General features: G+C 43.5%; 2 protein-coding genes and 1 long non-coding RNA gene across 10 annotated transcripts in view; 1 reads left to right on the forward strand and 2 right to left on the reverse strand.

Annotated features, from left to right (window-relative positions):
- The window catches only part of CLCN4 (chloride voltage-gated channel 4), a 66,126-nt gene extending 63,789 nt beyond the window's left edge, over positions 1 to 2,337 (reverse strand). For 2 of the 5 annotated variants that reach the window (XM_025276631.3, XM_025276632.3), the window contains exons 1-2: positions 1,925 to 2,069; positions 526 to 778 (exon numbers count right to left, since the gene is read on the reverse strand). The gene's annotated coding sequence lies outside the window, so the exon portion shown is untranslated. Of the gene's footprint in view, positions 1 to 525; positions 779 to 1,924; positions 2,070 to 2,162 lie in introns of those variants that run through there. The other 3 variants (XM_006050690.4, XM_025276630.3, XM_044937202.2) reach the window with 3 other exon arrangements.
- LOC123331948 lies at positions 716 to 23,818 on the forward strand. Its single transcript, XR_006548759.1, has 3 exons — positions 716 to 836; positions 23,376 to 23,533; positions 23,681 to 23,818. It is a non-coding gene; the product is annotated as an uncharacterized LOC123331948 (long non-coding RNA).
- The window catches only part of WWC3 (WWC family member 3), a 110,241-nt gene continuing 103,136 nt past the window's right edge, over positions 16,741 to 23,845 (reverse strand). For all 4 annotated transcript variants that reach the window (XM_006050693.4, XM_044937200.2, XM_044937201.2 and 1 more), the window contains 4 exons: positions 23,188 to 23,280; positions 20,927 to 21,154; positions 20,656 to 20,783; positions 16,741 to 19,442 (listed from right to left, as the gene is read on the reverse strand). In XM_006050693.4, the coding sequence (XP_006050755.3) occupies positions 19,376 to 19,442; positions 20,656 to 20,783; positions 20,927 to 21,154; positions 23,188 to 23,280 (516 nt within the window). In that variant the 3' untranslated portion in view covers positions 16,741 to 19,375. The remainder of the gene's footprint in view (positions 19,443 to 20,655; positions 20,784 to 20,926; positions 21,155 to 23,187; positions 23,281 to 23,845) is intronic.

Consider the following 23,845-nt stretch of genomic DNA (forward strand, 5'->3'; position numbering starts at 1 on the left):
GACATATCCCCTTTAAACGCTACAATCTTGCAAAATAATGCAAAACAATTTAGACCGCACATCTAGCTCTTCAATTGCTAACCAGTAAGTTTCCGTTCCATTTCAAGCAAAGCAGCTTTGGCTTTGAAAGAAATCAGGCTAAATACTGAGAACAAAACAAACCCCTGTAAGAAGAATTAGTAAATGTGTCATTATTTAAGAATCACTCTGACAGTCGGTAAACAGTTGACAGTTCTCTCGGACAAGCCTCTCTCTCTTACAATGCATGTATTGTGTTCATTCCTGATTTTTTTCCCCTCCTGTGCAGGAGGCCGGGTCTTTCTGTCTGGCCCCAGGCCACTTTCCCGGGATGGATGGGCACGACAAGACTCAAGTCACGCGTGAGCCTACAACAGTCGCCCTCCACTCCTGCCCCCGCGCCCCCCTGATGCCTGATGCCTGCAGCAGCCCCAACAGCCAGAGCCCCTACTTTCGTTTTCTGGGGCGCCGACGGGCTACAGGGGCTCCGCCTGCAGAGTCTCTTACCTGCAGTGCCGCATGGCGCAGGCCGGTCGCCCACCTGCACCGCATCCTAGAGCATCCTTTCTTCAGCGCGACGGCTGCGAGCGCGCTGACGTCACCGGGAGGCGGTGCCCATACCGCCACGTGATGGCCTAGGGGCAAAGAGGGGAGGGTGGGAAGACCCTGGAAGTGAGGAGGGAGTGGCCGGGAAGCCCCGCTTTGGCCTCCGTTCTGGGCGGTGTGTTTGATGTGGGCAGCTGGCCTAGACTTGCACGAACTGTGGGAAACAAACAGCACACGAAGGGAAGACCCAAATGATTCCAGGCTCCACGCAGGTAATAGGATTTCAAAAGAGCTAGCACTAAGGGGATTAGTAATGAAAGGAAATGATTTAGTCTTTTATTTTTCAGTCTTCATCAAATGCAATGGAGAACTAAACAAATCTATTTTGTGCAAATCAAAATGACAGTTAAAATATGGAGTGCATATACATACTTTGCACAGAGGGTCCATGTTTCAAATCGTGTATCAAAAGCATTAATCTGAAGTATATTCGTAGTGGCATATAATACTAATTGCAGTAATAATGCTTTCTATTACTCCATAACAAATAATGCATGCCAATATTAATGTGGTTTTGAAAAAAAAAAAACTGTGCCATCGCATATTTATACTTCTTACTTGAACATTTGATGATTTAAAATTAAGTGCTATTGCATGAACGTTGTACTTGTGTCTGTTTTAGTAAATCTTCTGGCAAAGAATTTAATCTCTCAGACATGAAAGTTAATTCACAGTAACTCATTATTTCACGTTTTCTAATTTTTATCACATTCTGCAGAAGTGAATCATCTCACTATTGCAGAAAATACGTACAATGTCAATATTTCTCATTCACAACTGAAACAGCCTTGCCTAGAAAGACTTAGAAAATTCCAACTGTGACCATTTCGTAAATTTGAAATGGCATATTTCAAACTTAAACTGTGAAAATATCAACTTTCTTGCCAAACCGCATGAACGTTTTCGAAATGTGAAAGGGCAAAAGCAGGAACTGTTTTTATTTGATTTCCAGCTTCATATAGATTAGTTTCTTTTCGTTTGAGTTTAAATGGCAATTTTAACATTCCCTTCGCTGGCGCCCCTGAAAGAGATGTGAAATAGATTGTTTCACGAGTAGGCCAGGGTTACTTGCTATTTATTCCGGCAGCTTTCGTGTCCTTCTATATTTAACCCTGGACGCTTTTACCACCATTCCCTCCGGATTAACCGAATTTCTGTTAAGAAGATCAGTCTGTAATTTGGCCCTTGCCTCTCAACAGCAATCGATTATTTTCAACTCGATTTTAAAAATCAACAAAGTGGCCACATGGTATTCTCGGGCCCTCCTCTCATCTGTTTTTCTGAGGGATAAGTAACTTACCTTCTGCTTTCAGTTTCGTGGGATATAAAATTTAAATGCTACCGTAATCCCCTGCTCCAGTGGGTTGAGGGTCTGACAAGTTCATTTTCCTGCCAGAGGCAAATGTCGATTTCAGCCTCAGGCGCCCCGGGCCGGCCCCACCCCCAACCCCCCCCCCCACTACCCCCTGCCGAGAGCCAGTCTGGGAGTGTCACGTGCTCCACCCAGCCTCTCAACCCTACCCAGCCGGCTCGGTCACCTCGGAGGCTGGCCCTGCCCATCTGGTTCGCCTCGTACAGCCGGTGCCTTCGGGTCCAGAGAGAACTCCGCGTCCCCGATACGGGACGCGCTACTCGCTGGGACTGGGCTCGGTGGACGACAGTGATGGGTGTTCCAAGAATCAATGGAGGTGGGGCCGGGGATGATCTATATTATGCCCTCCGAGGTCTGAAATGACATGCTTTGTGCTCCGACTTAACGGAAATGACTAAAGGCACCTTCCTCGGCGTGAGGCGATTTTTTTTTTTTTTTTTTTGGTCAGTAGGTTTCACCTTCTCCAGGTGATTGCTCAAGTGTAAAAAACATTACAGCAAACAGAGGATTCAGGGCGCAGTAATTTTCAACAGAATGAGGTCACTTCCGACATCCTCCACCCCCACCTATGAAATTGTCCTTTAGGCAGAGGTTTACCAAAATAAAAACAAAAACAGAAAACAACACAACTAAAGCAAACAAATAAACAAAAAAACAGATACCACCCATAAAAAATGTAAATAATCAATCTTCCTGGTGGGCTGTTTAGCAATTCCTACCAAAAGCCTTGCAAATAAGTGCAGGCCCATACAGTGGGCCAGGAACTTGATCCAGGGGGAAAAAAGGGAAGGAATGGAAAGAATTGTGAAAGGAAAAACTGCTGCAATATTATTTATGACCTCAAAGCACCAGAAGCAAGTTAAGTGGCCAAAACGAGAGGGTGGGTTCAGTTGTAAGACACAGGTACAGTGGAAGAATTAAATATCTGGTAGTAGGTATTTTTTGACCTGGAAAGACATCCACGGTCTATTAAATGAAAAAAAAGCAACTTCCAAAGTGTTATGTGCTGAATGATGGAACGAATGTATGTTTGTACGTGTTGAAGGGAAGCAAAATATGCCACCCCAAATATGTCACTTGGCATTTCGATTTTTAAACAGTCTGTGTAAAATAGACACTGACCTTCCTTGGCCCCCCTAAAAGCACGTGAAATTACCCTCCCTGTACCAGTGGATAAAAGGAATTCACCTCCTGGAAGGCTGTATAAACAAGCCTTGCTAACTTCACTAATTTGCTAGCCTTCTGGGACCCTCTTGTTTCTCCATTTTGCCACATTGTTTCCCTGTCTAGAAGGTATAAAAGCTGCCTGCTTTGATGACTTCTTGGAGTCCCCTACAATAGGAAATTAAATTTATTTTTCTCCTGTTAATCCATTTTGTATCAATTTAATTATTAGACTAGTCAAAAAACTGGGAAGAAGGGAAAAGTTTTACATATGTTTTATATATGAATATAGAAAACAACTGGGAAGCACATTCATTAAAGTATCACCCTTAGTATTTTCACTCATTAGTGAGATTAAGGGTTTTTCTCCTTTTCCTCCCTTTGGCTTAGCTGGTTTTCTAATTTTCCTACGATTAACCTGCAATGCGTTTGTAACAAGAAATTGCTATTGTTTGGGTTTTTTTTAAAGCACCATAGGAGACATGATCATGGAATATGTGTATTTTGCTACTTTTTGATCCATATTTCATAACTTGAAGATTATGGATTTTAACCTCAGGAGAGAACAATTCCTAGTCTTCTCAGTTTATTCTGCCCATAAAAATGTTTAGGAAAGAAGGTGGCAACTCGGAACTGGAATTACCCTTTCATCCTCTGTAGGTTCAGCCTTAATTTCTCATCCATTTAAAGTCACTCCTTATTCTGCTCTGTGTGAAGATTCAAAGTTAGCCGTTACAATCCTTCCTAAAAAGATTCTTCAAACACTTATGTAATAACCTTTGAGTGTTAATTTCTCCATATTGGTGCCTTCTATTTTCTTCACACATTTCTACTTGTTAATCCCTTTGAATTTTTCACATTTTCCCCCTCTTATCTGCTGCTGGAACATTTGGTAAGGCCTGGGGACAATTGGGGTTGTCACAGCTGGGGGGGGAGATTGGGGGGTGCCAAGAAACCTTGCATATAAAGTATAATTTGATGCCCCGAATTTTCCATTTCACAGCCTATTTATTTATTTATGGCCACAAGGCTTGTGGGATCTTAGTTCCCTGACCAGGGATCAAACCCAGGCCCCCTGCATTGAAAGTTCTGAATCTTAACCACTGGACCATCAGGGAAGGCCCTTCCAGTCATTTTTTTTAATATATATATATATATAATGGTGTTATCTCCATTTTCTTTAAAAAAAAATTTCTTTATTCACTTGTGACTATGCTGGGTCTTCTTTCTGTGCAGGCTTTTCTCTAGTTGTGGAGAGTGGTGGCTTCTCTTGTTATAGAGCGCAGGCTCTAGGCACACAGGCTCAGTAGTTGCGACACACTGGCTTAATAGCTCCGGGGCATGTGGGATCTTCCCGGACCAGGGATCGAACCGATGTCTCCTGTATTGGCAGATAGATCCTTCACCACTGAACCACCAGGGAAGTTCCCCTTCCTGTTCACTGTCATATAACGTGCTGGAAGCTCTGTCTCATGATAATGCCTTAAATGTGGTACTGCTGGCACAGGGAAAGTCTAATTGCCTGTATGTGTGTGCCTGTGCTCAGTCACTCAGTCGTGTCCCATTCTTTGTGACACCCCCCCACCTCCGGGCTGTAACCATCCAGGCTCCTCTGTCCATGGAATTTTCCAGGCAAGAAAATACTGGAGGAGGTTGCCAATTCTTACTCCAGGGGATCTTCCCGACCCAGGGATCATACCCTTGATCTCTTCTGTCTCCTCCATAGGCAGGCGGGTTCTTTACCACAGTGCCACCTGGTAAGCCCTAATTGCTTGTATATTCATAAACTATTTCAGAATCAGTGCACAGGAAACTGTGAACAGTGGTCATCTCTGGAGAGCAGAGCTTAGTGGCTGGGGCACCGAGAGGAGAGGGAAGTTTTCATAGACATGGGAACACATAACATGATTTAAAATTTAAAAAAAAAAAAAAAACTATCTGAGATACAGTGTTACACCAGAACCAACATGTTCTCTAAATGTTCTCAGATACTACCTTAAAGTAATACATGACTGTGTTACATGTTACTGTCTGTGCTGTTTGCCAAGCTTCTGCAAGCCTGGATTTTTCCTTCTGGAGAGGGGGGAGCAGTAAGGGTAGTAACAGTATCCACCACCTGCCGCAGTTTCGAGGCTTACATGAGAGATCTGGCAAGAGTAAACAGTGTTGGTAGAGCTTTACTAAAGTCTGAGAAACAAGGGAAAATGTGTACCCCTATATATGCTTATCAAAATATCCTCACATACAAGTAGAAAAAGGTATACTGACTCACAATCAGGGCTTTCCCTCATGGTATGGTGGTTAAGAATCCATCTGCCAATGCAGGAGACACAAGAGACTCAGGTTCGATCCCTGGCCCAGAAAGATCCTACTTGCCGCCACAGAGCAACTAAGCCCATGCACCACAACTATTGAGCCTGCACTTTAGAGCCCACGAGCCGCAGCGACTGAGCCCACGTGCCCTGGAGCCTGTGCTCCATGGCACGACAAGCCACCGCAATGAGAAGTGTTCACACTGCAACTAGAGAGCAGCCCCTGCTAGCCACAACTAGAGAGAAAAGCCTGCACAGTAATGAAGAGCCAGCACAGCCAAAAATATAAATAAATTTAAAAAATGTTAAAAAGACAAACACACACACACACACACCCCTACATATAAAGCCCCGCATGACCCAATTCATTTGCACACCATTCTCAATTCATATAAACGCACCCACAGGTGCAAGCAGAGCATGTGCAAGAGAACATTTAGAACTCCCAGCCAGTTGGAAATGACTGTGCCCTTGGCACAGTAATACAGACTCATCAAACACACAACTTGTTTTTATTGTAAAATGTGACATTTTGCTCATGGTGAATGTGGGCATTAATTTTGATTTTCATGAATAATCTATTATCTTGATGACAAAATCTTTTGATACCCACTTAAATTTTGCCTCCAAGGCTATAGTGCCTTTCTCACCTCTTGAGAATTCTAGCCCTGTGTAGCTGGTACATTGTACTATAAACGGGGTGTCTGATAAAACCTGGAGGTGAAGACCTGTTCCATCTCTTTGTCCTGAGCTCATGTGCATCCAGTCACACTGTCCAAGTGAGCAAATGTGTACGAGCCCCCTTACCTAGTTGGGTGCTGTGCACATGGCCAACTCACAAAAGATATGGGAAATAAGTGAAAGAGGTAGATGATAAGAAGGTGCCATCCAACCTTCCCCAGACACTCTGAGCTGCAGTCACAGACTGTGATGCACACCTGAAAGTTACAAATGTGGACCACATTACCCTGTTTGTGGTGACAAACATCAGCCTTGAAAACTCTCTGCACTTCTACAGCAGCATCATTGTCAAAGATGTTGTCATTCCAGGAAGCCTGAGAGAAGATCCTGGGTAGCACTGAAAGAAAGTGTTGGTTGTTCATTCGTGTCTGACTCTTTGCAACTCCATGGACTATATAGCCCGCCAGGCTCCTCTGTCTGTGGGATTTCCCAGGCAAGAATAGTGGAGTGGGTTGACATGCCCTCCTCCAGGGGATCTTCTCGACCCAGGGATCGAATCTATGTTTCCTGCACTGGCAGACGGATTCTTTACCATCTGAGCCACCCTTGAGAGCTAAGCAAATCCTTGCCCTCTCAGAAAAGAACTGTTAGTAGATAGCCTTTCCTTTTTCTCTTTGGGTGCCAGTAGACTCAGATTGTTCCAAGGCAGTTCAGTAGGCTTGGCTCCTCAAATTAGCATAAACACAGTGGTATGCTGGTCAAAGTTCAATAACCCAGCTCTCCAAGGGAGGGGATGGGAGGGGTTGGAAAGCTTGACTTGTAGCAGTTGCAGATGGCAAGGGTGTAAACTCTTCCACCACAGCCAGCTTCAAACTACTGAGCCTGTAGTTGGACAGTGGCATTATATATCTCCATGGTACCCAGGCAATTGAAGTACATTCTTTTATGTGGATCTTAGTTCCCTGACCAGGGACCAAAATAGTGTCCCCTGCATTGAAAATGCAGTCTTAAGCACTGGACCAACAGGGAAGTTCTGGAAGTAAACTCTTTTCTCACACCTAGACAAGGGGCAACTTTTCTTACCCGAGAACTGGCTTTTCAGAAAAGCCGTTCCTTGTCCAGGTGCTTTGGATTGGAAATATGATTTTTGTAAAACTGCACTGCTTCAATATAGTAGCCACTAACCACATGATGGAGAAGACTCTCGTGAGTCCCTTGGACTACAAGGAGATCCAACCAGTCAGTCCTAAAGGAAATCAATGCTGAATATTCACTGGAAGGACTGATGCTGGAGCTGAAGCTCCAGTACTGTGGCCACCTGATGTGAAGAACTGACTCATTGGAAAAGACCCTGATGCTGGAAAAGATTGAAGGCAAAAGGAGAAGAGGGTGGCAGAAGATGAGATGGTTGGATGGCATCACTGACTCAGTCAACATGAATCTGACTGGTTGGATCTCCTTGTAGTCCAAGGGACTCTCAAGAGTCTTCTCCAGCATGTGGTTAGTGGCTACTATATTGAAGCAGCGCAATTTTACAAAAATCATATTTCCAATCCAAAGCACCTGGACAAGGAACGGCTTTTCTGAAAAGCCAGTTCTCGGGTAAGAAAAGTTGCCCCTTGTCTAGGTACGAGAAAAGAGTTTATTTCCCGGCATAGTGGAGGATTGAGGACCCTGGCTTGATGCAGTCTATGGGGTTGCAAAGAGTTGGACGCAACTGAGCAACTGAACAACAACCACCACAAGCTACTACTTAAAGTTAATTTAAATTAATAAAATAAAAAATTCAGTTCCTCAGTCAGAGATCAGATCAGATCAGATCAGTCACTCAGTCGTGTCTGACTCTTTGCGACTCCATGAATTGCAGCACGCCAGGCCTCCCTGTCCATCACCAACTCCCAGAGTTCACTCAGACTCATGTCCGTCGAGTCAGTGATGCCATCCAGCCATCTCATCCTCTGTCCCCTTCTCCTCCTGCCCCCAATCCCTCCCAGCATCAGAGTCTTTTCCAATGAGTCAACTCTTCACATGAGGTGGCCAAAGTACTGGAGTTTCAGCTTCAGCATCATTCCCTCCAAAGAAATCCCAGGACTGATCTCCTTCAGGATGGACTGGTTGGATCTCCTTGCAGTCCAAGGGACACTCAAGAGTCTTCTCCAACACCACAGTTCAAAAGCATCAATTCTTCGGCGCTCAGCCTTCTTCACAGTCCAACTCTCACGTCCATACATGACCACCGGAAAAACCATAGCCTTGACTAGACGGACCTTTGTTGGCAAAGTAATGTCTCTGCTTTTCAATATGCTATCTAGGTTGGTCATAACTTTCCTTCCAAGGAGTAAGCGTCTTTTAATATCATGGCTGCAATCACCATCTGCAGTGATTTTGGAGCCCCCCAAAATAAAGTCTGACACTGTTTCCACTGTTTCCCCATCTATTTGCCATGAAGTGATGGGACCGGATGCCATGATCTTCGTTTTCTGAATGTTGAGCTTTAAGCCAACTTTTTCACTCTCCACTTTCACTTTCATCAAGAGGCTTTTGAGTTCCTCTTCACTTTCTGCCATAAGGGTGGTGTCATCTGCATATCTGAGGTGATTGATATTTCTCCCGCCAGTCTTGATTCCAGCTTGTGTTTCTTCCAGCCTAGCGTTTCTCATGATGTACTCTGCATATGAGTTAAATAAACAGGGTGACAATATACAGCCTTGATGTACTCCTTTTCCTATTTGGAACCAGTCTGTTGCTCCATGTCCAGTTCTAACTGTTGCTTCCTGACCTGCATACGGGTTTATCAAGAGGCAGGTCAGGTGGTCTGGTATTCCCATCTCTTTCAGAATTTTCCACAGTTTCTTGTGATCCACACAGTCAAAGGCTTTGGCATAGTCAATAAAGCAGAAATAGATGTTTGTCTGGAACTCTCGTGCTTTTTCGATGATCCAGCAGATGCTGGCAATTTGGTCTCTGGTTCCTCCCTGCCTTTTCTAAAACCAGCTTGAACATCTGGAAGTTCACGGTTCACATATTGCTGAAGCCTGGCTTGGAGAATTTTGAGCATTACTTTACTAGCGTGTGAGATGAGTGCAATTGTGCGGTAGTTTGAGCATTCTTTGGCATTGCCTTTCTTTGGGATTGGAATGAAAACTGACCCTTTTCCAGTCCTGTGGCCACTGCTGAGTTTTCCAAATTTGCTGACATATTGAGTGCAGCACTTTCACAGCATCATCTTTCAGGATTTGGAATAGCTCAACTGGAATTCTATCACCTCCACTAGCTTTGTTTGTAGTGATGCTTTCTAAGGCCCAGTTGACTTCACATTCCAGGATGTCCACACCATTGTGATTATCTGGGTTGTGAAGATCGTTTTTGTACAGTTCTTCTGTGTATTCTTGCCACCTCTTCTTAATATCTTCTGCTTCTGTTAGGTCCATACCATTTCTGTCCTTTATCAAGCCCATCTTTGCATGAAATGTTCCCTTGGTATCTCTAATTTTCTTGAAGAGATCTCTAGTCTTTCCCATTCTGTTGTTTTCCTCTAATTCTTTGCATTGATCGCTGAAGAAGGCTTTCTTATCTCTTCTTGCTATTCTTTGGAACTCTGCATTCAGATGCTTATATCTTTCCTTTTCTCCTTTGCTTTTCACTTCTCTTCTTTTCACAGCTATTTGTAAGGCCTCCCCAGACAGCCATTTTGCTTTTTTGCATTTATTTTCCATGGGGATGGTCTTGATCCCTGTCTCCTGTACAATGTCACGAACCTCATTCCATAGTTCATCAGGCACTCTATCTATCAGATCTAGTTCCTCAGTCACACTAGCTATATGTCAGGTGCCTGATCGCCACATACAGCTAGTGGCAACCATATTTTAGTGCAGATATAAAATAACTCCATTATCACAGATTGTTCTGTTGGACAGTGCAGTGAAGCATTTCTTTTAAACTAATTTCATTGCAATAAAACAATTTGTGATTATTGTTCAGGGAATTCTGCCTGTAATTACAGAGCAGGGAAAGCAATCTGGTGAGATTCTGTTGGTGAGAAAGACAGAAAAGCACAGATTCCAGAAGGCTGCATGCCTCTGGCTGCAGGTCCCAGGCAAGATGTTTCCAAACACCATAAAATGTGTAACCTCTGCCTTTGGATCTAACCAGGGGCCTGCAAATCTTGATCCAAAATAACAGGAGTGAGGGACTTCCCTGGTGGTCCAGTGGTTAAGAATCCACCTTGCAATGCAGGGGACATGGGTTCAATCCCTAGTCAGTAAGTAATATCACACATGCCTCAGGACAGCTAAGCCCTCTCTTCACAACTAGAGAGCTGGCACTCTGCAACAAAAATCCCTTATGACACAATGAAGACCTGACACAGCCAAACTAATTAATTAAATGCTCTTTTAAAAACGAGAGGGCATGTGTGATTACTTTTGTCAAAGCAAAAAGTGAGATGCATGACAGGACAATATTGTCTATCTACTTAAAATCATAATAACAACGACCGCAGCAATGAGTAACCCTGTTCAGGAAACACTGACTGATACCGCCCACCCTGGCCAGGCATGATAGTAACCACTTGCATGAGTTATCGTCACAACAGAGGGTCCTGATAAGGAACAAGGAACTAACAACCTACCACCAACCAGAAGAATTTGAGGAAAACTCCAAAGGAGAGAGAAGACGCCAGCCCGTTAAGTCCTGCCACCTCCCAGAATCCTCCTTGCTGGCGTCCATCTTGGCTGAACAATGCATGCATGTGCACCAGGAAGGACCCTGTATCAGACTGATTGGCCAGAGACAACCCAGAAGCTAATCCCATTACCATAAAACCTGAGAATTTGAGTCAGGTGGCAGAAGCAGTTCTCCTGGGTTCCCTTACCCTGTTGCTCTCTGCCCGGGCGCCCCTTCCCAATAAAGTCTCTTGCTCTGTCAGCAGGTGTGTTTCCTCAGACAATTTATTTCTGTGTGTTAGACAAAGCCCATTCAACATCCCGGCACCAAGAAACCAAGTCTCCTTGGAGAAATGACTGTGTCTAGGTCAGAAACATCTAGTCATGCAAGGTGGTGTTACCAAAACCAAATGGTCTGCTTGCTCATTGCAAAGCAAAGCAAATCTACTACTACCGGGTTGCAGTGAAGGAAAGCACAGCATTTACTGTAAGGCCAAATAAGAATGGGCAGCTCAGCTCAAAAGACCCAAACTCCCCAATAGCTTTCAGGAAAGGATTTTTAAAGACGGTGTGAGGGAGAGGGTGGCAGGGTGTGTAATCAGCTCATGCACAATTCTCTGATTGGTTGATGGTGAGCTAACAGGGTGATGTTTCAGGAATCTCAATCATCAACCTTCTGGTTCCAACCCATCTGGGGTCTACATACATGCTGGTGATCAGCATGCAGTTGACTCCTTCCACCTCAAGTCTGCCCAACAACTGAAGGATATGGCCCAGGGTATTATGTATAGCCCTTGAGGAGGAACCAAAGACTCTTGGCTTTGTTTTATGGCTAAACTATTACTAATGTTGCTTGAATATTTTCTTTTGTTCCTGTATTTTTTTCTTATTAATTTTTTCTTTTTGGAACTCAGGGAAGGTCTAGGATGCTAATGCTTTTCTACAAACGAGGTGGATAGAAGACATGGGGCCTGGGCAGTGTCTGTCCCGGAGAAGGCTTTGAAGGGTCCTGTTCCATTTCAGTAACAATGAAGCCATCTCAGACTTCTGGGGACATATAAAAAGGACCCAGGAGTCAACCAGTAGAGGCTGCCCCAGCCACAGAGGGGAGAATTTGAGCATCAGTAAGGATAACAACTCCAATGGATTAAAGCATATCAAATATGTTTAAATTTATGTGTTAGTAATAATTATTATTAATAATATCCAGGAGATAGTGAAGGACAGGGAACCCTGGCGTGCTGCAGTCCATGGGGTCACAAAGTCAGACACGACTGAGCGACTGAGCAACTGAACAACAAAAAAATCATACTAAAAAAAATTCCAAAAACCAAAAAAAAAAAAAATTGGTCACCACTGTAACAGTGCTGGGAATCATTTTTAAAACTGGTCAATAAAGAAAAACATCAAGCACTTATCTTGCTTTTTCCAGACTATACCACAGAATAACTAAATAGGTAAATTTCTCTTTATAAAAGTTGTGGTGGTGGTTTAGTCGGTAAGTCGTGTCCAACTCTTGCGACCCCATGGACTGTAGCCTAAGTATTTCAAAGTAAATAATAATGTCTTAAAAATTGAGAGAATATCATCATTTTGCAACCTTTAGTGAATTAATGGATCTAGCTATTGACTTCCTTGGACTGCAAGGAGATCCAACCAGTCCATCCTAAAGAAAATCAGTCCTGAATATTCATTGGAAGGACTGATGTTGAAGCTAAAACTCCAATACTTTGGCCATCTGATGTGAAGAGCTGACTCATTTGAAAAGATCCTGATGCTGGGAAAGATTGAGGGCAGGGGGAGAAGGGGATGACAGAAGATGAGATGGGTAGAAGATGGGTCTGGGTCTCATTACCCAGAAGATGAGATGGTTGGATGGCATCACCGACTCAATGGATATGAGTTTGAGTAACCTCCGGGAGTTGGTGATGAACAGGGAGGCCTGGTGTGCTGCAGTCCATGGGGTCGCAAAGAGTCGGACACAACTGAGTGACTGAATTGAACTGAACAGAGGTATGGATTATCAATAGTTGCAAACCCTATAAAAAGAAAAATTATAATTCACTTGATAGATGAAGGTATGTCTTGCCACCCATCCCAGCCCCCCAAAAAGAAAGGGAACAAAAAGAAACTGGACTCTGATCAAGCTTTTAGATTCAACAATAGCTCTTCTCTGCATTTAATTTTAGGAAATAAAATTCAGAAGAACATGTTTAACCTATACCTACAATGAGATACAATGAGCCAAGTCCAGACTGTGGGAGATTAGAGAACACAAAACTTTGTTTCTTCAACAAATAACAAAGGTGCGTGTATGTGTGCATGGGGGATAGGTTCTGTGAATTAAAAACAGACACAGCTCCAGTGAGATATCACTGTATACCTATTAAGATGGCTAGGAGAAAAATGACAAGTGTTGGCCAGAAAGTGGAGAAATTGAAGCCCTTATATATTCCTATCCCCTGGTATGGAATATAAAATGGGCAGCTGCTTTGGAAAAGTTTGGCAGTTCTTCAAATGATTAAACAAAGAGTTATCGTATGATCTAACTATTCCACTTTTAGGTATAGACCCAAGAGAAATAAAGGCCTATGTCCACACAAAAAATCGTAACATGGGGTGGTAAGTTGGAAGGAGGTTCAGGAGGGAGGGCAAACATTATGCCTGTGGCTGATTCATGTTGATGTATGGCAGAAACTAACACAATATTGTAAAGCAATTATCCTTCAATTAAAAATAAATTTAAAAAAACACTTGTACACAAACGTTCATAGCAGCATTATCCCTATTAGGCAAAAAGTGGAAACCCAAATCTCCATCTACTGCTGAACAGATAAACACAATGTGGTCTATCCACACAAAGGAATATTACTCAGCAATAAAAAGGAGTGAAGTCCTGACACAGGCTACAATATAGATGAGTCAGGAAAACATGATGCCGAGAGAACAAAACCAACACAAAGGCCACATACCAAGTGATTCCATTACTAGGAAACATCCAAAATAGGCAAATCCACAGAGAAAGATCAGTGGTTGTCAGGGGGTGGGGGAGGAGAAATAGGGGTGACAGTTAATGCGCACAAGGTTTCTTTCTAGGGCGAGGAAAAAGTTCTACAATTGATTGTAGCATTTGTGCTATGAATAAACTTAATATACTAAAAATTAATGAATTATGTATTACATGCTTTAAACAGGTGAATTGTATGGTATATGAATTCTATCTAAAGAAAGTTCACCCCCCTACACACACCAAAAAAAGCACATGGGCTTTTTAAAAAAAATCCCCAAAAGAGATATTTGGATTCTGCTCAACTAAAAAATGAATGACCTTGAGACAAGTGAAAAGGTGAGCCACAGATGATGAATGCCATTGAGGAGGGAAATTGAAGAAAGTAGGGAAAATCACTAGACCATTCAGGTATGACCTAAATCAAATCCCTTATGATTATACAGTGGAAGTGAGAAATAGATTTAAGGGCCTAGATCTGATAGATAGAGTGCCTGATGAACTATGGACTGAGGTTCATGACATTGTACAGGAGACAGGGATCAAGACCATCCCCGTGGAAAAGAAATGCAAAAAACCAAAATGGCTGTCTGGGGAGGCCTTACAAATAGCTGTGAAAAGAAGAGAAGTAAAAAGCAAAGGAGAAAGGAAAGATATAAGCATCTGAATGCAGAGTTCCAAAGAATAGCAAGAGATAAGAAAGCCTTCCTCAGCGATCAATGCAAAGAAATAGAGGAAAACAACAGAATGGGAAAGACTAGAGATCTCTTCAAGAAAATTAGAGATACCAAGGGAACATTTCATGCAAAGATGGGCTTGATAAAGGACAGAAATGGTATGGACCTAACAGAAGCAGAAGATATTAAGAAGAGGTGGCAAGAATACACAGAAGAACTGTACAAAAACGATCTTCACAACCCAGATAATCACAATGGTGTGGACATCCTGGAATGTGAAGTCAACTGGGCCTTAGAAAGCATCACTACAAACAAAGCTAGTGGAGGTGATAGAATTCCAGTTGAGCTATTCCAAATCCTGAAAGATGATGCTGTGAAAGTGCTGCACTCAATATGTCAGCAAATTTGGAAAACTCAGCAGTGGCCACAGGACTGGAAAAGGTCAGTTTTCATTCCAATCCCAAAGAAAGGCAATGCCAAAGAATGCTCAAACTACCGCACAATTGCACTCATCTCACACGCTAGTAAAGTAATGCTCAAAATTCTCCAAGCCAGGCTTCAGCAATATGTGAACCGTGAACTTCCAGATGTTCAAGCTGGTTTTAGAAAAGGCAGGGAGGAACCAGAGACCAAATTGCCAGCATCTGCTGGATCATCGAAAAAGCACGAGAGTTCCAGATAAACATCTATTTCTGCTTTATTGACTATGCCAAAGCCTTTGACTGTGTGGATCACAATAAACTGTGGAAAATTCTGAAAGAGATGGGAATACCAGACCACCTGACCTGCCTCTTGATAAACCCGTATGCAGGTCAGGAAGCAACAGTTAGAACTGGACATGGCACAACAGACTGGTTCCAAATAGGAAAAGGAGTACATCAAGGCTGTATATTGTCACCCTGCTTATTTAACTCATATGCCGAGTACATCATGAGAAACGCTAGGCTGGAAGAAACACAAGCTGGAATCAAGACTGGCGGGAGAAATATCAATCACCTCAGATATGCAGATGACACCACCCTTATGGCAGAAAGTGAAGAGGAACTCAAAAGCCTCTTGATGAAAGTGAAAGTGGAGAGTGAAAAAGTTGGCTTAAAGCTCAACATTCAGAAAACGAAGATCATGGCATCCGGTCCCATCACTTCATGGCAAATAGATGGGGAAACAGTGGAAATAGTGTCAGACTTTATTTTTGGGGGCTCCAAAATCACTGCAGATGGTGATTGCAGCCATGATATTAAAAGACGCTTACTCCTTGGAAGGAAAGTTATGACCAACCTAGATAGCATATTGAAAAGCAGAGACATTACTTTGCCAACAAAGGTCCGTCTAGTCAAGGCTATGGTTTTTCCGGTGGTCATGTATGGACGTGAGAGTTGGACTGTGAAGAAGGCTGAGCACCGAAGAATTGATGCCTTTGAACTGTGGTGTTGGAGAAGACTCTTGAGAGTCCCTTGGACTGCAAGGAGATCCAACCAGTCCATCCTGAAGGAGATCAGTCCTGGGATTTCTTTGGAGGGAATGATGCTGAAGCTGAAACTCCAGTACTTTGGCCACCTCATGCGAAGAGTTGACTCATTGGAAAAGACTTTGATGCTAGGAGGGATTGAGGGCAGGAGGAGAAGCGGATTGCAGAGGATGAGATGGCTGGATGGCATCACTGACTCGATGGACGTGAGTCTGAGTGAACTCCGGGAGTTGGTGATGGACAGGGAGGCCTGGCGTGCTGCAATTCGTGGGGTCGCAAAGAGTCAGACACAACTGAGTGATTGAACTGAACTGAACTGAAACATTATGATGTGATAAGGCTACTGTGCATGTCTTTCTCTCTTAGCCATACATACTGAAATGTTTCCAGCTGAACCAAGGTGGATGGGATTTGCTTCAGAAGATGGAACCGAGGACAGGAGAAAGTTTGGTGTAGACCAAAGAAGATGGGCCAAGAATGATTCATGTTGAAGGGGTGAGGGAGAGGGCTTTATGTGTGTTCATTGTATTATTCTATTTTCACACCTCTATTTTTATGTTGAAAAAGCTGTTTTCAGTCACGAAGTCACGTCTGACTCTGCGACCCCATGGACTACAGCACGCCAGGCCTCCCTGTCCATCACCATCTTCCAGAATTCGCCTAAGTTCATGTTCATTGAATCATTGATGCCATCCAACCATCTCATCTCTTATATACATTTTTATATATTTAAGTCTATAATTATATTTTTTAAAAATCACACAATTTCCATTCTGTTTTTAAGGCAGGTTAGTTTAATTTTATAGAAGAAATACTTTCAAAAGATACAAATGACACAATTAGAACAGAGACAAAAATAGAGATGAATACTGATTATAACTTATTCCCACAACAGAAGGTTACATATTTCGGTGGTGACAGTTAAGTTACCAGATGAATGGAAGACCAAATTCCCTTTTATTTGCTGTAGTGTTCCTAAAGGACCCTGGTGGCAGACTTTGGATTGTTTCTGGACTAAACTGCTGATAAAACAAGGCAGAGGTTTCTTACCACAAGGCACAGTTATGGACAAACTTAAACATAAGAAAATACCCCTTAAGACGATAGGACTTCACTTTTTAGACATGTGGGATATTTTCCTAACCAGTCAGAAGCTGCAAAATCAAGTTACGAAAGAGAAGCCAATGAGGGGACACTGCATCCTCCTGCCTCCTCAGCTGGCCTCTATCACTGTCCACCTGCCCCTTCTGGCCACAGACTGCCAAGCAGCAGGAAACCCATCACCTCCCCTCCTTCATCTGCCTGGCTTTTCTTTGCTTTCTTAGGATGGTCCCATTCAGGTGCAAAAGCAGACAGACTCAGGAGGGAGGGAGGGACACACAGAAAGGTGCAAGCAGCACTCCTGGAACTGATGTCAAAGCACAGACTGGATCTGTTTCTAGTGAGGCAAAGCAGGGGTTTCTTTTTGTTTTCATTAAACTCTGGGGTGGAGAAGCACGCCAAACAAAAATCATCAGTCTCGACTGGGCAGTGACATTTATCTGCAAATCCTTGCAGGCTTTCTATACAGGCACAGTGGGTTTCCCTACGTTGCTACTTTGTAGGGCTTGAAAGTAAAAGCTGCTTCAACCCTTCAACCCAGTTAGCACTTCAAGTAGCAATGTGGCTACAGAGCGCCTAGGCAAGGTGGCTGGGACTGCCCCACTTCTGGGGAGCCATGCACCTGAAATGTACATGATTTGCTTTCCACACACCCCAGAGCCTAGCGCCAGCCAATTCATCAGTCTCAACAGCTGGGAACAGGGAGGGCCTGCCACCATCCTGACCAATTCACTAACGCTGTCTCCTGGCATTTTTGGCAGGCACTGATGTTTTATGTGTCTCTACCTCTGTTGTGGGTATGTATACAGGGAAATGAGCAAAGGAAAAAAAGAAAAAAAAATCGAGACTAGAGGCAGAGATTCATAGCAATAAGTGGCAAGTGTGAAAAAGCATAAAGTTTTCAGCTTTACCACCACTGACAACTTTACTGTCCGTGATAGGTCAATGAAATGCTTTTACAAAATTCATTTTTAATAAATGTGAAAATGAAGGCAGATTATACAAGGGAGTGGTTACAGACTAATGAGAAGAAAGATGCTGCTGATTAAGGGGGGAGCGGGGACACTTTCAAGGGAAGGGCAGAAAGACGGCGGTGTGGGGATGAGGGTGTTTTCTCTTACATTTTGTGTGATTCACCTCGTTTACTTCTCCGAGGCCTCATGAAGGAGAGTGCATTCCATAGATAATAAATACGTAGTAGACAAACTATACCATTTGGCATTTTATGAGGATGGTATAGTTGTATTACGTAAAGAATTCTTTTCCTCGTGAGCTAGTTCTAAGATTTCTTAAGAAATATCAGGACGACTCCAGTATGGGGCGGGGGCCATCTGATTGAAAGCAAATGCTCTCCTGTGAGCCACTTGCTGGCTAGATATGGCTCCCACAGAAGCCTGCTTTCTCAAAAAAGCGCCTTGGAAGGTTCTCATGTCCGTGCTGTGACGGCTCCATCCATCAGCGGATCCACTGACTCGCTGAAAATGCACCTTCCTTCTGTTTTCACTTTCCTGCAAGCAGAGCAGAAGCTCCACCACTGCCCTCTTTGTTGGGTCTCAGTCTCAACTGGATAGGGCGGACTAGAAAGGCAGAGGCCGGGGGAGGGCGGGCTGTGTGGCTACCGCCAGGGGCTCTAGGACCGCTTTCAGACCTGGCGCCACAGGGACACCAGGTGCCCACAGGGCACCAGGCACTGACTGACGATTGAGCCCCTGCGTTGGCACCTGACTGAGCCCCTGCGGTGGCATCTTAAGGGAACACAAAGGGTGCCAAAGTGTACGATATACATGATAAATGCATGGAGGAGGAGAATTCAGCACATAGTGTTTGCATTTCGGGTGTCAGACACAAAACCGGCCCCAAAGTTCCATTCTACCGCATGACAAATACTGAAGAACAAAATTTCAGTCTTAAAATACATCTTAAAGTCAGTATTTTCCTTCAAGGAAAAAAAAAGTACTATAAATAAATTACAATACAGTGAATTTGCCTGAACTCACTTCGTTTCTGTCTTCCAGCCTTTAAGTCAAATAAAACAGCGTTAAAAACTGTACACTCTTAACATGATAATTGTCTCTTATAAAATAACCTGTCTTCAGAGATGTCAATTTCACAACAAGGAAAAACCAAGCCCTGTTGCCGTCACTATTATAAAATATATATGTATAGATATATGTGTTTTGTTTTTTTTACAAAATGTGTATATTAATAGCTTTGCACAAATATTTTAAAGACAAATTTAGCTAGCCTAAGAACTTCATTAAAATAAAACAGGCAGATAAATACTTCATGTGTACAAAGCACTACATCAAACATCATCGGCAGGCAGAGGAGGTACGTTAATCCTTGGTCTTGTAAAAAATGCTATCTTCTCCCTGGGATTGGAAAGAATAACAGGTTAGGGGTTGACAGAAATCCAACAAAATCTGGCAAGAGCATCTGCTATCAATGAGAGCTTTTCTTACTGAGAGAATGCATTGAATTTCAATTCCCAGGAGCACATCTGTTTGTATATAGATTCTCTAAATCTTTTTGCAACCCCCTCCCAATTTTAATAGAGGTTACAAAGCCCCATGAGGGCAAGGGTTTTTCTTCAGTAACTAGAATGGTGCCTGGTATATGGAGATGCTCAGTAAATTTTTTCTGTATGAATAAATGAAAAACTATACAAGTTCTAAATCATAATTGACTACTCTTACATGAAAGGTCCAGAACAGGCAAACCCACAGACGTAGAAAGGAGAATGGTGGTGGCCAGGAGCTGATGGGAGGCTGGGATGGGGAATGACTGCTTAATGGGTCACGGGTTTCCTTCTAGGGTGATGGAAATGCTTTCAAACTGGACAGATTGTGACTGTACTAAATGGCATGGAACTGTTCACTTTAAAGCGGTTAATTTTATGTTATGTGAATTTCACCTTGGTTTTGTAAAAAGCCAAACACAAAAGAAAATGGATATAACTAGGTAATTTTCCTCACATAAAAAAATAAAAACAGGGAAAGCTAGTCTATGCTATTCAAATTCAAGACAGTGGTTATTCTGGCATGGAAAATCTGGAAATGCTAATAACATTTGATTATTGCTGTGTAGTGTTTACGACAATTCACTGATACATTTCATATGTAGGATATGCAGGCTTCCCTAAATGTCTGTTATGATTCAAAAACTAAAAAGGCAAAGGTGATATGCGTATGTATCTAAATGTGAATCACTGTGTAGTTTACAACAGCAAACATCTGGAAAGAAGCAGGGGATAAATTGTTTAGAAGTAAATTATATCTATTAGATGAGAGATTACTACCAAAAAAAGGTAACAGATGATGCAGCAATAGGGGATATTTTACTTTAAAAAAGAGCTAAATGCAAACTCCAATGCACAGTATGATTACAAGTAGCTGAAAAAAACAGTGCTTGGGGTAAAAAAGAAGATCAAAAGAGAACTGCACAATGCTAACAGCAGTGAAGATTTCTGCTTTGTTCTTGACCTCCTGCGGGTCTTTTTCAATACTTAACTTGACTTTTTAAAACGACAAAGGGCTGACAGTAAAAAAAAGCCTGTAGGAAAGTGAGGCCCAGGCTTCTCCTCACCTGAACGTCTGCACTTGGATGGGCTCTTTGAGGTTCTGCCCACGCAGCTGGCACACCCCCTTAGAGGCCTTCTTCAGCATCTTCTCGGCTGCCTGTTCTTGATGGAAGTCAAGTTTGGTTTGTCTCGTCTGGAACAGCAACCAGCAACGAGGAGTCAACGAGAAGAACGCCAGAGGCCCATACCAGCTCCGGTGCGGGAGGGGCACCGGGAGGGGGAGAAAGTCCCGCCCGCCGGCCCGCCCCCCTCGCCCCACCCAGGGCGCCCGCTCACCTGCCGCTCGGCCTCCCGCAGCAGGCTCCGGAAGCGCTCGTCTCGTAGCAGCCAGGCTGGCAGGTCGGTGTGGCCGTGGAGCTGGGCATCCTCCAGGCGCTGGCGCAGCTCGCGCAGGGCGCACAGCTCCTCGTTCAGCTGCCGCTGCCGCGTCCGCGACGCCTGGAGGTCCAGCTCCAGGTCTAGGGATGTGCGTGCTGCCAGGGCCGCCAGGGAAGACCTGCAGGGCTGCAGTCCAGGGAAGTTGAGCACCCCACCTCACCCCCACCCCCCACCCCCCGCGCCCTGCCAGCAGCTTCTTACCCTGGCCTGTCCCCATCTCCTGTCCCCTAATCCAGGGAAGGGGTCGCTGGAGGGGTATTTCTCAACACAACATCCATGTGGGTGACTGGGGTTCAAACCCATGTCCAAGAGCAAGCCAGTGACAGCCAACTGTCCGGTGGAAGGACCACCTTAGGTTTTGGCCCAAGTGCACAGAAATATACCCTCTCTCATGGGGCAGGCAGGAGTCATCTTTCTCAAGTGCTATTTGACAATATAAGCGAAAGTTAACTTGACATGAGCTTTCTTTGGTTCTGACATTTGATTTTGACTTGCATTTGAAAGGCACAGGCAATGTTGTGCAGAAAGGTTTATGAGAGGAAAAAATTCTAAATAGCTAACAAGAGAAAGGGCTTTCCTGGTGGCTCAGACGGTAAAGAATCTGCCTGTAAAAGGGGAGACTCTGATTTGATCCCTTGGTTGGGAATATCCCCTGGAGAAGGGAATGGCTACCCACTCCAGTATTCTTGCCTGGGAAATTCCATGGAGAAGAGCCTGGTGGGCTACAGTCCATGAGGTTGCAAAGAGGTGACAACCACTTAAGCAACTAACACTTTCACTTAACAAGAGAAAAGTGATCAAATACATTATGAGGCCAGCAGAGAACACAGCCATTGAAAAAGATGAAACCTATACCAACATGGCAAAATCCTAATGATCTACTGTGTAAGGGAGAAAAAAAGCATGAAATAAACCATGTGAGGGCTTTCTGTTTAAACACACACACAATGTCAAAAAAAGTTCCTTCCCAGGGAATTCCCAGATGGTCCAGTGGTTAGGGCACCCCCCTCTCCCTCAGGTTCAATTCCTGCTGGAGAACCTAAGACTGCAAGCCACATGATGTGGCCAAACAACAAAAGACGTTTTTCCCTGTATAAGCCTGAAGTAATAAGCAAGTCTGCTGTTTTTAAGTTCTGAGAAAAGAATTTTGTACATGGAGTTGAGAGCAGTACTTCCCACCGCATGGCAAACAACCCTGGGGAAGGCAGTTAGTGCAACAAAATCACAAATCCATGAGCCTATCAACGTTCTTCAGAGGACTGAACCACTGTATGTGTTTTACATACTCATAACACTATTTTGCACATATGCAGAAGTTAAATGCAAATATAAGTGACTTGATAAATACAGATTCATGTAAAAGCACTGCTGAATTCATAACAGAGTTCTTAACCAGGAGTGACTTAGCCACTCAGGGGACACTTGGCAACATCTGGGGATATTCTTTGTCACAACTGGCGGTGGGGGGAGGCGCATGCTACTGGCAACGAGTGGGTCAAGGCCAGAGATGGAGCTCAGCTTCCCACAGTGCACAGGACACCCCCACGACAAAGAATGATCTAGGCCAAAATGCCAACAGCATTGCTGTTGACAAATATGTTTGTAGCTGAATTATGTATTTTCTTTTCATTCTCAGCCAACAGCTACTCTAAACAAAACCACCACAAGGAGATCTGGGAATTTATTTTTCTTTAAAAGAATCCTTCCCCAGGAAAGTAAGGGAACCACGAACTTACAAACTAAAAGTAGCAAAACTTTGTACACTGGTGTGATGTAGGGGAAAAAACTTGGTTATATAAGGACATGAAAGAAACAGTCTCATGTAGAAGAATGCTCCACATTGAAAGCCTCAAATTTTCTAAACTGTATATACTTGCTTTTCAAAAAAGAAAAAAAATCTGATATAGGATGGCTGATTGTTTATACTATATTTTAAAATGTAAAGATCATGTATTATCTTTGATTATGACATTATCTTGGGAAACAAATATTGGTAACATGTTGGCTTTATATACAGTTTTAAGCAATTACATCTAAGTAAAGAAGGAAATAAATATATTGCCTTTCAAATAATATAGCTAAAATATTACCTTGTCAGGCTTGTAGAAATAGCTCCCAGGGTACATATAGACTACACATTAGTCTACGTGGGCACATACCTGCTTATAGCGAAGGGTCCGTCTTTCCAGAGTGTTTCGCACAAAGGGGGACTTCCGAGGCAGTGTGGAACTGTCACTGTCACTACGATAAAGCTGCATCAAAAAGACGAAGGTTCAGAAACACTTCCTTAAGAATTCACATGCATCATCTGTGTACTCTGAATTGGATTACTCTGTTTCTCCTGCAGGTACTCACACGCCCTTAAGGCTTTTAGAGTTTTTACCAGGACTCTGGGTATCACTTAAAAGAAAACCTACACAAGAGTTTCAAGCAAAACAAAGGCAGAGCGAATAAGCGGACCAACCCTCTTCCCCATTCCTCCCTTGCGTCCATCAGCCAAACCAGGTGAGGTTTCCAGGCTGATTCAGCAACACAATTTCCATCTTATCAGTGCTAGCTGCCACTTGATATGGTGGGACGCTCATGAAAGCCTGTGCTGTCCTCAGCGTTTTTCACTTTTTTATCAATCGTTCTTGTCTGCTGTGTTTCTAGCTTTGGCAAGAGCTGGAAAGAACGGCGTTCCAGGAAAGAGCCCTGTTCCTGGCAGGAGGACAAGTGCACATGACTAACGCCTACTCTGCTCACCAAGGGAAAAGGCCTGCTTTTAAAAAGAAAAATAAATAATGCCAGCTTCATGGGAGCCAAGACAGCCTGTAT

The sequence above is a fragment of the Bubalus bubalis genome, chromosome X, assembly GCF_019923935.1.
Source record: "Bubalus bubalis isolate 160015118507 breed Murrah chromosome X, NDDB_SH_1, whole genome shotgun sequence".
NCBI lineage: Eukaryota > Metazoa > Chordata > Mammalia > Artiodactyla > Bovidae > Bubalus > Bubalus bubalis.